This window comes from Chelonoidis abingdonii, chromosome 3, assembly GCF_003597395.2.
Source record: "Chelonoidis abingdonii isolate Lonesome George chromosome 3, CheloAbing_2.0, whole genome shotgun sequence".
In the NCBI taxonomy this organism is placed as follows: domain Eukaryota; kingdom Metazoa; phylum Chordata; order Testudines; family Testudinidae; genus Chelonoidis; species Chelonoidis abingdonii.
This window is the reverse complement of record NC_133771.1, coordinates 134,660,587-134,675,524: the sequence shown is the minus strand read 5'-3', so window position 1 is coordinate 134,675,524 and position 14,938 is coordinate 134,660,587. Positions and strand designations below refer to the sequence as shown.

The following is a 14,938-nucleotide window of genomic DNA, read 5'->3' as shown; positions in this document are numbered from 1 at the left end:
GATTTGTTCCAGCACAGAGGCTATTTCTATCAGAATTTGTTAAGTAATGATCGTGCTCATGAAGTCAAATGCGGAGCTAAATTGGAAAGGAAAAATATAAATTCAATTATTTTAATGGTTCGAGTCCACCCAAAAATAGCGCTAAAGAGATGACATTTGTAATTACTAAGTGTTTCTTGTACACTACTTGATCTATAGCTGGAGATTTTGGTGGATACAGCCCGCCATCGGTATAAACAGAATAAAATGAGCCTATCCGCAGTTCTTCCAACAAGATGAAATGACTTTCATATTTTTTTATTTAAAGTAATCTTTAGAGAGTAAAATAGATGAGGTTTTAGAGTCAATTAAAAAGAAGTAGGGAGGGGGAGAAGAAACGTTTAACCCTTTCCTCTTTCTTGTATTCTCAAGAAAGAAGTGGAGAACTATTTTAGAGTCTTTTACTTCGCCAAAACTCCCTATGATTTCCCGAGTAAGGACTGTAAAACTTGGGCCATTATTGATAAGTATTATAGGTCACATATAATGACGGAAGTTATCAAACTTGTTTGTAGAATCCTTTTACATAATGTCTAACCATTGACCTATCGTTTAAAAAAGAAATCAAAAGAAAAGGCGCTAAGCAAAAACAAAATAAAACAAAAAGCTAATCGAATTTCCAGAAAGAACCTGTGTCCATATTTGTACTTCCCAGCAAAAGTCTCTCTCCTCTATATTGAGTTATCCAACTAAAATTGTTACTAAAATTGCATAAAATACATGGACACAAAGGAAAATGTAAGAGATGTATTCTATAAGATCATGTGTGTTTTACATAATTATGTTGGGATGCACATATAATATACACAGACGCCTTTGGGTACATTTTACATTTTATTTTTAATTTAGAAAGGCAATCTGACATCCAAGAACAATTATGGGATTCTGGAGTTTAGCCTTAGAAGATATTGAATGTGCAGCTATGCGCTCTGTGTGTGTGTGTGTGTGAGAGAGAGAGAGAGATGTTCGGAGCTGGTCACACTGGCTTCTCTTTTGGGGGGATCGATGGCAATCTGTTGGTGGGGGAGATGGGCCAGTCTATTGTCGTGCCTTTTTGTGTATGCTTGGTTTTGTTCCTTCTATGGCCTGGAGGTATATGTAATCCTGAGCACACCACATTTGCTAAATTTGCCCTAAGGAACCGGCAGATGTTCCCCTGGCAGACATCGGCACGCGACTGACCTCAACCCTTGCAAGAATATTCAACCAATAATCCCTGCCATTTTGAAATAACAGCAACAGCACGCACGCACACACACACACACACACAGACACACACGCACAAAGAATCGTCACCAACTTTCCTCATCACAGTTTCCCACAACCAAAATAGAGTCGGACACAAGCCAACAACCAAACAGACAGAGCCAAGAAAAAAGGTTTTCCCCCATGTTCTGTCAGTGAAACATATATAGGGGCCACTTTCGGATTTTCACAGGAAAGGGCTGAAGAGCAGCTGGTTGCAGTAATCTGATCTGGAGACAAAGGAATGCCCCGTCGGTTCTAGGATCACAGGTAAACACACAACCTTTGTTATGAAAATGAGGGGCTAGGATAGGGCTAGAGCAGATGATTTGCGATTTGAAAAGGGGGAATGGGGAAGGAGGGGGAGAAGCCACCGAGCTGCTTATCTATCATCTGGCCTCTCTGTGTGCCAGCTGAGCCACGCGACTGCCCTTTCTTATTCTAATCTGCACATGCCTTTGCAACTTTCTACAAACCTTCATGCTAAACTTCTTAATCCCCCTCACACATAAAAACATGCGAATATCCAACAGAAAATACAGAGCAATCATATTACCCCCATAATTGTTTTATTGTAATACATTCCCTTCTTCTTCTCCTCCTCCCCCCCCATTTTTTACACAGGACTGGGTTACAGGAAAAGCTTACATTGCGTAACACTCGGGGGGGAAACAATATTTTCCCACACTAGCGCTTGTGTGGAGGCGGCTGAGTTTCAGTTTTCCAGATCAGAAAAGTGTAGAAGGATAGATATAATACTCATACGTCCTGATTACCATATCAGAAAAGGCACCATCGAACTGCGTTGAGGTCAGTGGTTTACGTGGGACTATTTTCAATCACAGCCACTTACCCTTATCTCTGTTGCCGTAAAGTACGAAGACGATCTTATGTTCTATTGCATCTGCTTCACCGCATCTAACCATTCTGGACCTTCAGATGTATTATAAATCTACTTGGATATTAAATATTTCTGTGTATTAGCATGTCAGCTGATATGTAGCATACATACCATCTAGACACTCTTAGGTAAATAATATATACCCAATTAAAATATTATACTCAACCAGCTTCACATAACTACACACATACACGTATGCATGCATATGTCGACATGCACCATCTGGCTATGCGTTATACTTTTCTAGAAAAATACAAGCCAATAGCGGGTGAATAAGCAGTATCCTGTAGAAACTGATGCCTGCTACTAAGCCTAATTAATAGACACCATGCAATGACTACATCTATAATCTGGCATGGTTATAAATAAAAGATTATTTGACTGATTGGAAGTTTCCAGCTTTGTTGTTCTGTGGTTGGGCTGTAATTCTTTCAAGAGAAGAGGGAGCCTGTCATTACAGGATGCTATAAATTAAAATATACAGTATTCAGTCCGCCTGAGACAATGCAAGATTTCAGCTCTAGAGAATTGTTTAACTATAAGGCTCAACCTTTCAGTCCTACATGTGTAAACCGCCTAAATGTATTCCGTTCTCTACCTTATTGAACTCATTTTCTAATAAGTCATTCGGAAAAGCAAGATGCTTACAGGAGATTCTCATGAATTACCAAAATCCCATTTGCAGGGAAATTTTCCCTTCCATTCCCATTGCCAATGTCCGGGATGTCTTCCGCTTCTTAATGAGCCCGACTTTGTACTGTATATTTGCTGAGTTATCAAAAAGTATTTAAAAGTGGGTTTCAGCATTTTCTTAACGAGGAAAGTGAGGATTTATTACCTCACTCCAACCTCAGGACTTTGGCTGCTGTGGCCATGCCACCGATAGTCTGTTTAACATACTTAAACGTAAGCTGCCTCTGCATTTGGGGGGCTCTGGTTTGGGTATGTAAGTGTGAGAGTATAGAGACATGCAGTTGGGAGTGAAAAAACGCCATTTGGTTAGGAGCAGATGGCTGGCTAGGGGGTTGATCGCGTCTAAAGGCGTGTCATCCCCCTTCAGCTCGAATCCCTAAGGGCTCCCCTTGTCTTTAAAATCAATGAAAATTAAAGTGCAGAGAAAGGATGAATAGTTAGACCTCGAGTCCCTCCTTTGTTCGTCCCAGCTACTGGTGGGCAGGAGTTAAACTACAACAGCCTCCTATAGAAACACTTAAGTTAAACAGTCTCCCCGTTAGCCCAGCATCTGAAAGAGAGAGGGAGAGGGGGGAAAAAAAGCAAAAAAAGGAGCTTTCTGCTTGATTTCCCTAACACAGAATCGCGTGGCATAAATTAAGTTGGAAAAGAATAAGTGCATTGGGCAGGATTCTGATGGATTTTACGACGCCTTTCAGTTACGCTTTGCAGCAGTAATCGAGAAATCTGTGCCACGTCAATTTAACAAATACTTGATACTGGAGGGTGATGTTAAAGATTTGGGGCAAGTTTTTTTTGTAGGTTTAAGCCCTTGCGCGTGTAACTTTTTATTTACAGTTTTTTAAACAGCGATGCAAATGAAAGAACTTTCTATCTCTCCCAGATTAAAAGATTTGTGGTGATATATCACTTCTAACCTCAGTCTACAGACGACCTCAACTTTAAACATATTTTCTTGTCCCACGTGCCCAGAAAACCTATATGAACCAGATTTGCTTTCCTAGGGAAAAGAGGCTGCAGCAAAGTTTCAGAAGCAGTGGCAAGCCATTAAAAAAGATGTCGACGCTAGGTGGCAAGAGTAATTTACAAGTTAAATGTAGCGCTGCTCTTCAATGTCTTCTGTTAACATATCCACATGTTCCTTACTTAAAGGAGGTGAAAGTGTAGGTGGATTTTTACTCTTTAGGCATGAACATGCTTAATGGCTCCGATCTGGCAGTCTTTACTTAGGCAAAATTCCCACTGGTGTTAATAGGAGACAGCAGAATGAGATCTTACGTTTAAAACTGGTTATCCGAGAAGTACCTGTAGTTTAAAAGCAAGCATTCCTGTGCACATGAGATTTTACGGGGGGGCGGGGGTATATTTGGGTATAAATTATACTTTTGACCAAAGTTATATTTAAACAAAGGAGATTTAAGGGGTGAAAGGTTGCGAATATTTTGATGCTTGTTCAAAAGATACAGATACTTGGAAAGTTTTGGTGCCAGCAGAGGGAAAAAAGGCTACGCTGCACTGGGAAGTATACAGTTACAGTCGTGTAATAGCCAGGATGTGCTAGGCTGAATGCATTCATTAGTGATTTTCTTTTAATTGGTATTAACCAGTGATTTTACTTTAACAAGTGTTTGAGAATTTTTTCCAGGGCATTGTAAGATAATTTGTGATCAAGACATCTGCTTCAATGAAAATCACATTTTGCCATGCAAATGCACGTTTCAACCCAATAAAGTAGCCATAATAAGGCTTTTAGCATGGCATACCTACAGTGAGGTTATTGTAACCAAATCCTCTCCTTCGCACACAAGCTTAATCTGTGCTGAAATGCTGTGTTACAATTAAAATGACATTTACACAGACAGTTACACCTTGCATCCTAATGAATCCGCCTGCGCCTATCTAGGTGCTTGAAAAGGGCCCAAAACAAAGTGAAAGCCCATCTCCAAGTTATATCCCAAAGTCGCCTGCAAACTTTTTATCTTACACTTTCAGCCATAATTAAGAAATTTCGCAGAGGCCCTCCCCCACCAGTAAACTCCTGGCCTTGTTTTTAAAATCGAAACAAAAGTTCTAGTGTCCGATGGACGTGTAAAAAAGTAAGAAGTTGGCTGTTGGTGTAAAGTTGTTGTTTTTTTTTTAATGGGGGGGTGTGCTGGACGGGATTTCTTTAAAAAAATGTGCGGACTTTGTTGTAGAGGCAGAAGCGTGCGCCGAGGGGAGCTCTTTCTCTCCCTTGCATTGTGCAGGGAGCAGGTGCTGTCTACATTACCATACAGCTGAGAGCACAAAGAGCCAACTGATTCAGCCCTCACACAATAACAAACTGCCTTAATGACAGCCACGCGAACGACACACACCAAACTCACTTTTTACTAAGCTGAAGGAGGGGAAAAAGGGAGAGAGGTTGATGAGGAATTTGATAATAATAATATAGGGATATGGGACTCAAATGGGCTTTGCTGTCTGCCTCCTTCAGCCCTTCGCAAACCATTCTCAGCGAGGATATATGTATATATTTATATTATATATTTAAAAACCCAAATGTTTGCCCACCCCCTGAAACTTAACACATGGCTCTTCCCAGTTTTTCTTCGCTACGAAAATATCTGTAGTGTATCCAGAATAATGATCAGTCCGTAAGCATCTTGCCCCTTCCAGCTTGCAAACTTTGAAACATCAGATTCTCTCTCTCTGCCCCGGTAGGATTATTTTAGCACCTTTAGCATACTCCCCGAATGTAGCCTGGTTTTAAGAATCCGGAAGGAGAACACCAAAGCCCTTCTCTGGTTCCACAAATATATTCGTGATTTTTTTTTTTGATGATCTAGATTATACCATGGGGAAGATGGTGTGAATTTAAAGGGATCAGATTTCTCCTGTGTGTTAAACTGACCCCCGCCCTCCCTCTTTAAGCAAAAGGGTATCTCTGGAAATGTACATTATCACCAACAACTTACTTTTTGGGGGCACAGTGGCGCTTTACCCGTTTAAAGAGGTAATTATAGATCTCAGTGCTTGGAACTCGTTTTCTGGCAGGGGTGTGTTGCTCTCTCTCTTTCTGTGCATGTTGCGAGAGGGTGTTACCATCTCCCCAGAGCAGAAGGGGGATTCTTGCGGTTACCAAATTTGCAGGAATGTAAATGAGCGCTTTTGGTGAGAGCAGGAGGGGAAAGGGGTAAAGGAAGAGGAGGAGGATTGTACATTTTACAGCTCACTGACCATTTGGCGATCCATTGAGGGGAGGGTTTGGAAAAGTGGCTCCTTTGTGACAGCTCTAGCCAGATTGGGGGGCTGCTCATTTGCATCTCATTAGCCATGCAGGCGGCCGGCGGGATATAAGGGAGGCAGGCGCCTCATGAGAGGCAGATCCATAGTGCTTTACATTCGGAGAGAGGCACAGCAAAGATCACACACACGCAAGGAGAGACCCAGGAGCACACACGGGCGCTCTCAGTTCGCTTCCATTAAGACATTATCTGATTATTATTGTTGTTGTTGTTTTTGGCTTGGATCCCTTAAAAAAAGACCACAAGAAATAACGAGACCGATCTTTGCATCTTGCGAAAAGAGGATGAGAGTCCAACGTGATCTGCAAATTGCTGCTTCTGTTTGACACTTCCCAGCCCCTGATCTGCTAGGGGCCAGCTCGATACACACGCAGATAACACACAAACCCCCTCTCTCGCTCTGCTCATTTGAAGGCAACGGGAATTATCGCTCTCTCCTCCAAGTCTACAGGGATTTCCAGATCGCTGATTTTTAATCTTCCACGGGAAGCCTTTTCTCTGCCTCCTTTGGGAATTAAGTGGCTTTTTTTTCCTTTTCCGTTTTGGCTGCTGGGGGAAGAAAGGAGAAAAATCGTGGATTGGAAGAGAAGGAGAGGAAAAAGTTGTTTAGAATATCAGTCTTAAAAACAGTCTGTCTCCTTTTTTGCCACCCAGAAGAGCTGTCAGTCCCCCGAAGGGCGTCCCTAAAAGCATCATCAGAAAAAAGAGAGAGAGAGACTCTTGAAAGAGGTAAACTTTAACGCTAACTCCACTGGGACAAGAGGCTTCTCCTGCCCAGGCTTCTTGAGAGACACTTTTTTTTGCCCGGGAAAGAAGGAAAGGAAGAAAAGAGGAAAGAAGTAAAACCCGACTCTCCAAAATGGGAGGTCAGTCCATGCTGACTCTTGCCATCCTCTTTGTGCTGCTTTACCATTGCCAGGTAAGTGGATCTGGGGTATTCCAGGCGCTGTTCAGCGCAACTGCTAATAACAACTGCCACGCTAACCAGGGGAGGTGGGGGCCCCTCTGTTGCAAAGGGAAACGCTGGGAGGGACGCTGTAAAGACTGAGCCTCCTCTCTGGCTGAGGCTTGTCCCCCAGGGCCAGGGGGAGCTGGCCCTGGCTCGGGGCGCGTGGCTCCTAAGGGAGAGGAGCCGAAGCGTGTGGGCTCTGCGGGCTTGCCCCAGCAGGGCAGCTGCTGCCCCCGCTTTGCTGTCCCCTCCGCCCTGGTTGGCGGGCGCCTTTTGAATGGCTCCCCTTGTCCCCCGCAGGTGCGCTGCTCCGGGGTGTTCGAGCTGAAGCTGCAGGAGTTTGTCAATAAGAAGGGGCTTCTGGGGAACCGCAACTGCTGCCGCGCGGGGAGCGGCGGCCCCGGCGCCGGGCTGCAGCAGTGCGACTGCAAGACCTTCTTCCGCGTGTGCCTCAAGCACTATCAGGCCAGCGTATCCCCAGAGCCGCCCTGCACCTACGGCAGCGCCATCACCCCGGTGCTGGGAGCCAACTCCTTCAGCGTGCCCGACAGCGCCGGCGGCGCCGAGCCCGGCTTCAGCAACCCCATCCGCTTCCCCTTCGGCTTCACCTGGCCCGTAAGTTCCACCCCGGGCGGCCCCGCCACGGACCAGGGGAGGGCGGAGCGGCGCGCGCGGGGGGAAGGGGGAGAGGCTAAGGGTCTGTGGCCAAAGGACTGGCTGGGCTGGGTGCGTCACAGCAGCACGGGGGGCGCTCAGGGGCGGGCTGAGGGGCGGCGGAGGAGGATGTACTGAGCGCCCCTGGACGACCGATCGCAGGGGGACATGCTGCGGCTAGCTTGTGTCTCGCTCTGGAACCGGCGAGCCGCTCCGATGAATGGACGGCGGTGGGAGCTGTAGGGTGTGTTTGATTGTGTGCGGTTCCCCCGCTCCCGTCTCTGGCCAACACAAGTATGGTCCCACCAGTTTGGGGAAGTCCTGATTCGCCCCCCTTGCCCACTTCTGTGCCCGGAACAGGCTGCAGAAATTTTCAGCCCTGCCTGAAATTCCCAAAGGACCTGCCAATCATCCTCCCAATGTGTGAAACTGGGGAAATTAAGTGTGAAGATTAATGGCAACTGCCCTCACATCCTACCCACTGCCTCCCTCCCTCCCCCCCCCGCCTTTTTTTACACCATATCCTGTACTACCAGGCTGAAAAAACAGGCCAGGAAACAACTCTTCAAAAGCTCTTCCAATCCCTTGAGAAAAGTGAAAACAGGCTGGAGTGAGGGATCAGAGGGTTGCACTGACTGGGCATATATATTTCTGCTGCTGCTGCCTGTGATCACATTTTTTTGCTGACTTTAGATTTTGATTCTCATTTCGTGCGCCTTTTTTTAATTTGAATTTTCCAGGGCACTTTCTCTCTCATCATTGAAGCTCTTCATACAGATTCTCCTGATGACCTCAACACAGGTAAATACCCTGGTGCAAATCCTTTTCCAGGATTAAATCCAAACCTGCTACTTCTCAGGCTCACTTTCCTTGCTTTCTGAATTAACTAGCCACTCCCTGCCCTTTCTCACTCTACTGTTCTTCATAAGAATGTTATAAGAAAGAGAGCCTTGTCAGCACATGGCTTTAACATTTCTGCACTTACAATTCTGCCCTCCTGTGAACTCCTCTAGGTAATCTATTGCAGTTATTCCCATTGCACCCTCATGACTCACAGTTAGTTAATTGTATTTCTTCCTTCCCTTTCCTTGCAGAGAACCCAGAGCGCCTTATCAGTCGGCTGGCCACACAGAGGCATTTGACAGTGGGGGAGGAGTGGTCCCAGGACCTGCACAGCAGTGGCCGCACTGACCTCAAGTACTCCTACCGCTTTGTGTGTGATGAACACTACTATGGAGAAGGCTGCTCTGTTTTCTGCCGGCCCAGGGATGATGCCTTTGGCCACTTCACTTGTGGAGAGCGTGGAGAGAAGGTCTGCAACCCAGGCTGGAAGGGCCAGTACTGCACCGAACGTGAGTGTCCACAAAGAAAGACTATTGAATCTCTCCTGGCTACAGTCACATGCATTATGATGCCCACTGAAGTCAATGGAAGACATTCCATTGATTTCACTGTGCATTGGTTGAGGTCCCAGATAAGAATAAAAACCAAGGTAGAAGGAATATATGATGGTATGGTGCTGCTGTGTAAAGGTTTTATTGGCATGAGCTCATTACTCAGAAGTACCAAAACCATAAGTGAGTTATCTGAAATGATCCAGTCTTACACCAATGATATCTTGATGGCATATGACACTATCAAACATTTGGTTTACACCAAAAATTATATAGAAAAAATATTCTAGAAGTGTTTTAGGAAGTTTAAAAGAAAACATATATGGGCTATTTATGGTATCCTTCTACCAGGAAGCCAGGGTATCTTCAAGCCATGAGTCAAGAGGTACAGGCCTTAGAAAGAGGAATTATAACTAATAGAACTTCTACAACACTGAAGTAGCTTTCCATCAATCATAAAGTCAAGACTGTATGGTTTGATATCTTGCAACCTTGTAACCTAACAGGTCTTGAAACAAGTGCTGTCACCCACTGGAAAGGAGGAGTCCAAGATACTCTCTAGTGGTATAAAGAACATATTTCTAATCCTGTCAGATCATGATATACTGGATCATAAACCTGAGGGCTGGTTGAGGGCTGAACATTGCCCTCCCTGTACCCCAGATCAATGTAATTTGGGAGGAGACAAAACACATTTATGGGAAACATCATGGAGGCAGGTTGTGTTTTTGTTTTGTGTTACATGAAGGGCTGTAAACTCTAAGTGAGGGCTAAGCTTGACCCTGCTGGCAGGTTTGGAATGTTAGAAGTAGCCCTGGCAGAGATGGAGCAGATTGCAGCTGAGGTGGTCAAAGAAGTTAGATAAACTGAAGATAAATTTAGTGCACATCCCCACTCTACTACACTCTAGTATATATTAATATTCTAATTTGTGTGTGCATCTATAATAATATATTGGCAGATAACTCACTATCTGAATCCCCCTCTCCAAACCTCACAAATCAGGATGAGTAACAGGAAGAAAACAATTTGGATGTTGTAGTGTGCAAGACAGCCTATCTGTTTGCCTTGTAAAAAAAAATGAGCTAAATTGTGAAGTCAGATGAACTGATATTAAACAGCCTCAGTTTATTCTTATTGTTCGGGACTAGTAAGGTGATTCCAGCCCTATGTGGCACAATTTTGTGTAGTAAACTGGGGGCTTGAATTTCCCCTGGTTAGGTTTTAAATGGTTGTAGTACCCCTGGATTAAAGGTTTCTACTGCAGAAGTGTTAGGGGATGGAAGGAGAGGAAATATTTCTTTGATGAACTGTTTAGGGATGTCAGCACCTTTTGATATTTGTATATTGCTGCTTCTTCAGTAACCAAGCAGAATATTTCCCCTCTTTTTTGAATCATTGTGTGTGCATGCAGAACAGTCTACTCTGTGTCGTATGAAAAATCAGCTAAATTATATGAAATAACATATTTATTAGGCAGTAGAGTGTATGTGCTTGTGCAAAAAGAATGTTTTCTGGTTAGCAAGTGAGGTTTCCAGACTCCAAATTGCTTCCCTTATACCCTTTTTCATCTCCTTTCATTCCAGTTTTGAGACAATCTGATTATCAGCTTTCTTTCTTTCTTTCTTTTTTTCTTTCTTTCTTTCTTTCTTTCACATGTCATTGTCTCCAGTTAGCTTTGTTGAATTAAAACTTTGCAGTGCCTGCTTAATGAGTTCCATAACCAGGCGAAATAATGAGCAGAAGTCTCTTTTTCCTCCACCCTCCCTCCTTCTGGCCTGCTTACCTCTTTACTATGTTTGTGCCCACCCGCCCCCTTTTTTGCAGGGGGGAGGAAGAACTTTAGACTTATTTATTTGAATAAGAAAAAAAGTTTTTGCAGAGAAATCACGCGCGTGCCATAGATTAGATCTGAGCAGGGATAGGCTGCTGGGGAAGCATGTCTTAGCCCCAATTGGCTGCAAGGGGTTGGGGGTATTGTTGCAGTGGGGCAGCTGCTGAGAGAGAATAGACAATAGAGCAGCTGTCCTGCACTGGCACCCTGCACACCAGCTGTCCACTCTTATCTACACACACACTTTCTGGGGATATTAAGAGGTGGAGCTGTGTGCATAGAATTGGAGAAAAGGACTTCTGACCCTCACTGGGAAGGAAAGGGGGGTGAAGGGCTGTAGGGAACAGAGCAATTGTGAGTCCTCTTTTGTCTGTGTGCAACTGTATTAAGAAGAATGCTCATCCCTAGTGATAAGTAAAGTACCCAGTTACTAAGCAAGATCAATACTCCACCAGCCTTCAGAGATTAACTCAGCTGCTATTAACTGACTGAACTAGTGAAAAAGGGTTTGTCCCAACCCAGAAGACACTATAAACTGTATTTTCAGAAGGGGTGTATTTGACCCTGGAGCTTATATATCTATATATTTTATTTGTCTGCAGCAATTTGCTTGCCTGGATGTGATGAACAACATGGGTTTTGTGACAAACCTGGAGAATGCAAGTAAGTTTTCAGAGGTTTTTCCTTTTTTTTTTTGGTCTGTAATGTCAAATTGATGCTCTAGACTTAGATAAGACATTTGTCATTTGAGGATTAGTTTAAGTGTTTTTCTTCACAGGAGATGGTAACCTGAGAAATCCAGATAATACCAGATCAAAGTATTAATCTAGAAGTCAGACATCAGTGTCATTAATATTAACTTAATGAGTTTACAGTAGTATATGTAAGGTTATCTGTTTGTTATGATAGTAAACAAAATAAGTACCTAGAACAATAGCTGTGTTTAAGGTAATGAAAGAGGTAGCTGGAACTGATGAAAACTGATGCTACAGTTAGACTCAGTGACTTTCCCACATGAAGGATCACAGAAGGCTTTTTAGGAAACTTGATTCCTGGTTTTTGCTTCAGTGTGTTTGCCGAGTTTGAGATAGGATTTCTAACTGTTGGAAGTACAAATCTGACAATCCTTTGTTTGTTTTTCAGATGTCGGGTTGGGTGGCAAGGGCGTTATTGTGATGAGTGCATCCGATACCCAGGCTGCCTTCATGGTACCTGCCAACAACCGTGGCAATGCAACTGTCAGGAAGGCTGGGGTGGCCTTTTCTGTAACCAAGGTAAGTTCTTGATCATTGCGTACGATTGTCTTTTAGAAAATAACAGCATTTTCTAGAGTACCTCTCATTCAAGCCATGCAACAATTGCAAACTAGCACATATCTTTATGGATCTGTCTCTCCTTTTAAATCTTTTTCAGATCTTAATTACTGTACCCATCATAAGCCTTGTAAGAATGGTGCCACTTGTACCAATACTGGCCAAGGAAGCTACACTTGTTCTTGCCGTCCTGGGTACACTGGTTCCAACTGTGAGATTGAAATCAACGAATGTGATGCCAACCCCTGCAAGAATGGTGGAAGCTGCACCGTAAGTTAAAGGAGTTAATTATATTTTAAACATCTGATCAACTAAAGACAGTTTTACAGTCATTTTGATTTTTACATCATTTAAATTGAATAAATCTTTTCTTTTTGACAGGATCTTGAAAACAGCTATTCCTGTACCTGTCCACCTGGCTTCTATGGTAAAAACTGTGAGCTGAGTGCTATGACTTGCGCTGATGGCCCATGCTTCAATGGAGGGCGATGCACAGACAACCCTGATGGTGGATACAGCTGTCGCTGCCCATTGGGTTACTCAGGGTTTAACTGTGAAAAGAAAATTGATTATTGCAGCTCCAGTCCTTGTGCTAATGGTAAGGCAAACTATATGCCGTTGTCTCTTAAAGGAACACTGTCATGTAGTTGAGGGTTTGTATAAAAATAAAATTACAAATCATAGGTGGTCAATCCATTGTTTTTAATCAGAACTCCCCGCCAAGTTGTGCCATTAGTTTTTATCTAGAACTTCCCCATTGACTAAACTGAGGAGTTCTGCTTAAAAGTTGATGGCATGATATGGCTCCACAGTATAAATAGTATTGTCTTTCAATATGACCTTGGGTCTGGCATTTGACCTCCCTGTGCCTCAAGTTCCACATTTGTAAAATGAGGATAGCAATACTTTAAAAATGCCTTTGTAAAATTGCTTTGAGCTCTATGGATGAAATGTGCCATCAAAATGCTAAATATTTTTATTATTTAGTAGTAGTAAAGCTGTTTTCATTTTTTAAAAAGTGTTTTTTAAAAATATTCCTCCACATTGGTTGCAATCCAAACTCTGCAACATTGTGCCAATTCATGAAAAGCAAGGTGTGAAATTGATTCAGTCTAGTTTCACCGATGAAGCTGAGTAAAACACAAAAAAGTAAACAGAATAAGTGGTGAGAAAAGTAAATAAGGTTTAGAAAATTAATAAAAGTTTTGCTACTGGTAATAGAGGTAAAAACTGTAATAGTGAGCTAGGATGTTCAGAAATGGGGTCCTAATTCCATATTTGTCTCTAGGGGTCCATTTTTTTAAAGTCTTGGCCTTGATTTTCATCATTTTAAGTACACTGTGAAGCTGAAGAGTTGTTACTTGATATTATAAGAACACTTACTTATTATTTGTCATATTTAATATTGCAGAAGCCCAGTGTGTTGATCTTGGAAATTCCTACATATGCCAATGCCAGGCTGGTTTTACTGGAAGACACTGTGATGATAATATGGATGACTGTGCCTCCTTTCCTTGTTTGAATGGTGGAACCTGCCAAGATGGAATTAATGACTATTCTTGCACCTGCCCCCCAGGATACAATGGAAAGAACTGTAGTACTCCAGTCAGCAAATGTGAACACAACCCTTGTCACAATGGGGCTACTTGCCATGAAAGAAACAACCGTTATGTGTGTGAGTGTGCTCGGGGATATGGTGGACTCAACTGCCAGTTTTTGCTCCCTGAACAGCCTCAGGGACCTGTAATTGTTGATTTCACTGAGAAGTACACTGAAGGTCAGAATGCACAGTTTCCTTGGATTGCAGTATGTGCTGGGATTATTCTGGTCCTGATGCTATTGCTGGGGTGCGCTGCTATTGTTGTCTGTGTCAGACTCAAAATGCAAAAGAGGCACCATCAGCCTGATGTATGCAGGAGTGAAACAGAGACCATGAACAACTTGGCCAACTGCCAACGCGAAAAGGACATTTCAATAAGTGTCATTGGTGCCACTCAGATTAAAAACACAAATAAGAAAGTAGACTTTCACAGTGATAACTCTGATAAAAATGGCTACAAAGTTAGATACCCATCAGTGGATTACAATTTGGTGCATGAACTTAAGAATGAGGACTCTGTTAAAGAGGAACACAGCAAATGTGAAGCCAAGTGTGAAACATACGATTCAGAGGCAGAGGAGAAAAGTGCAGTACCACTAAAGAGGTACAGTTCAGATAATAGCTCTGGGGGAACAGTTTACTGTAAAAGGTGTATGTGTTTCTTAGTTGGTACTAGTAGCAGCCATCTGATTTTTGTTGTTGTTGGTTTTATCTTCAATAGTGATACTTCTGAAAGAAAACGACCAGAATCAGTATATTCCACTTCAAAGGACACAAAGTACCAGTCGGTGTATGTCATATCAGAAGAGAAAGATGAATGCATCATAGCAACTGAGGTTAGTACAGTTCCTAATGGTTGTAAAAGAAAATAAAAATAATTTAGCCAGATCTTGAGCTAGTGTAGATCAGCACAGCTCCGTTGCCTTTAATGGAGCTATACCAATTTACACTCAGTGAGATCTGGCCCTGTGGGTTTATTTTTGTGTGGAGGTTGTAAAACTGATAACTTTTTTAAAGATAAAGCCCAAT

The 14,938-nt window shown here is 43.0% G+C and overlaps 2 protein-coding genes across 2 annotated transcripts in view; one reads left to right on the top strand and one right to left on the bottom strand.

Moving 5' to 3' along the window:
- Positions 1-14,938, bottom strand: part of ERMARD (ER membrane associated RNA degradation) — a 497,458-nt gene that overhangs the window by 23,480 nt on the left and 459,040 nt on the right. The window lies entirely within an intron of this gene.
- DLL1 (delta like canonical Notch ligand 1) lies at positions 6,730-14,781 on the top strand. Its single transcript, XM_075063444.1, has 10 exons — positions 6,730-7,084; positions 7,415-7,729; positions 8,509-8,569; positions 8,863-9,120; positions 11,599-11,659; positions 12,140-12,270; positions 12,410-12,579; positions 12,691-12,907; positions 13,721-14,513; positions 14,631-14,781. The coding sequence occupies exons 1-10, from the start codon at positions 7,025-7,027 to the stop codon at positions 14,779-14,781; spliced, it is 2,217 nt and encodes a 738-aa protein (XP_074919545.1). The 5' UTR covers positions 6,730-7,024.

What these genes read in the sequence shown, in the direction of transcription:
- DLL1 (XM_075063444.1), top strand. Translation starts at nt 7,025, where the DNA reads ATGGGAGGTCAGTCCATGCTGACTCTTGCCATCCTCTTTGTGCTGCTT. An exon ending in TGCTGCTTTACCATTGCCAG is followed by an intron (nt 7,085 to 7,414) that starts GTAAGTGGATCT and finishes TGTCCCCCGCAG; the next exon opens with GTGCGCTGCTCCGGGGTGTT. An exon ending in TGGCCTTTTCTGTAACCAAG is followed by an intron (nt 12,271 to 12,409) that starts GTAAGTTCTTGA and finishes AATCTTTTTCAG; the next exon opens with ATCTTAATTACTGTACCCAT.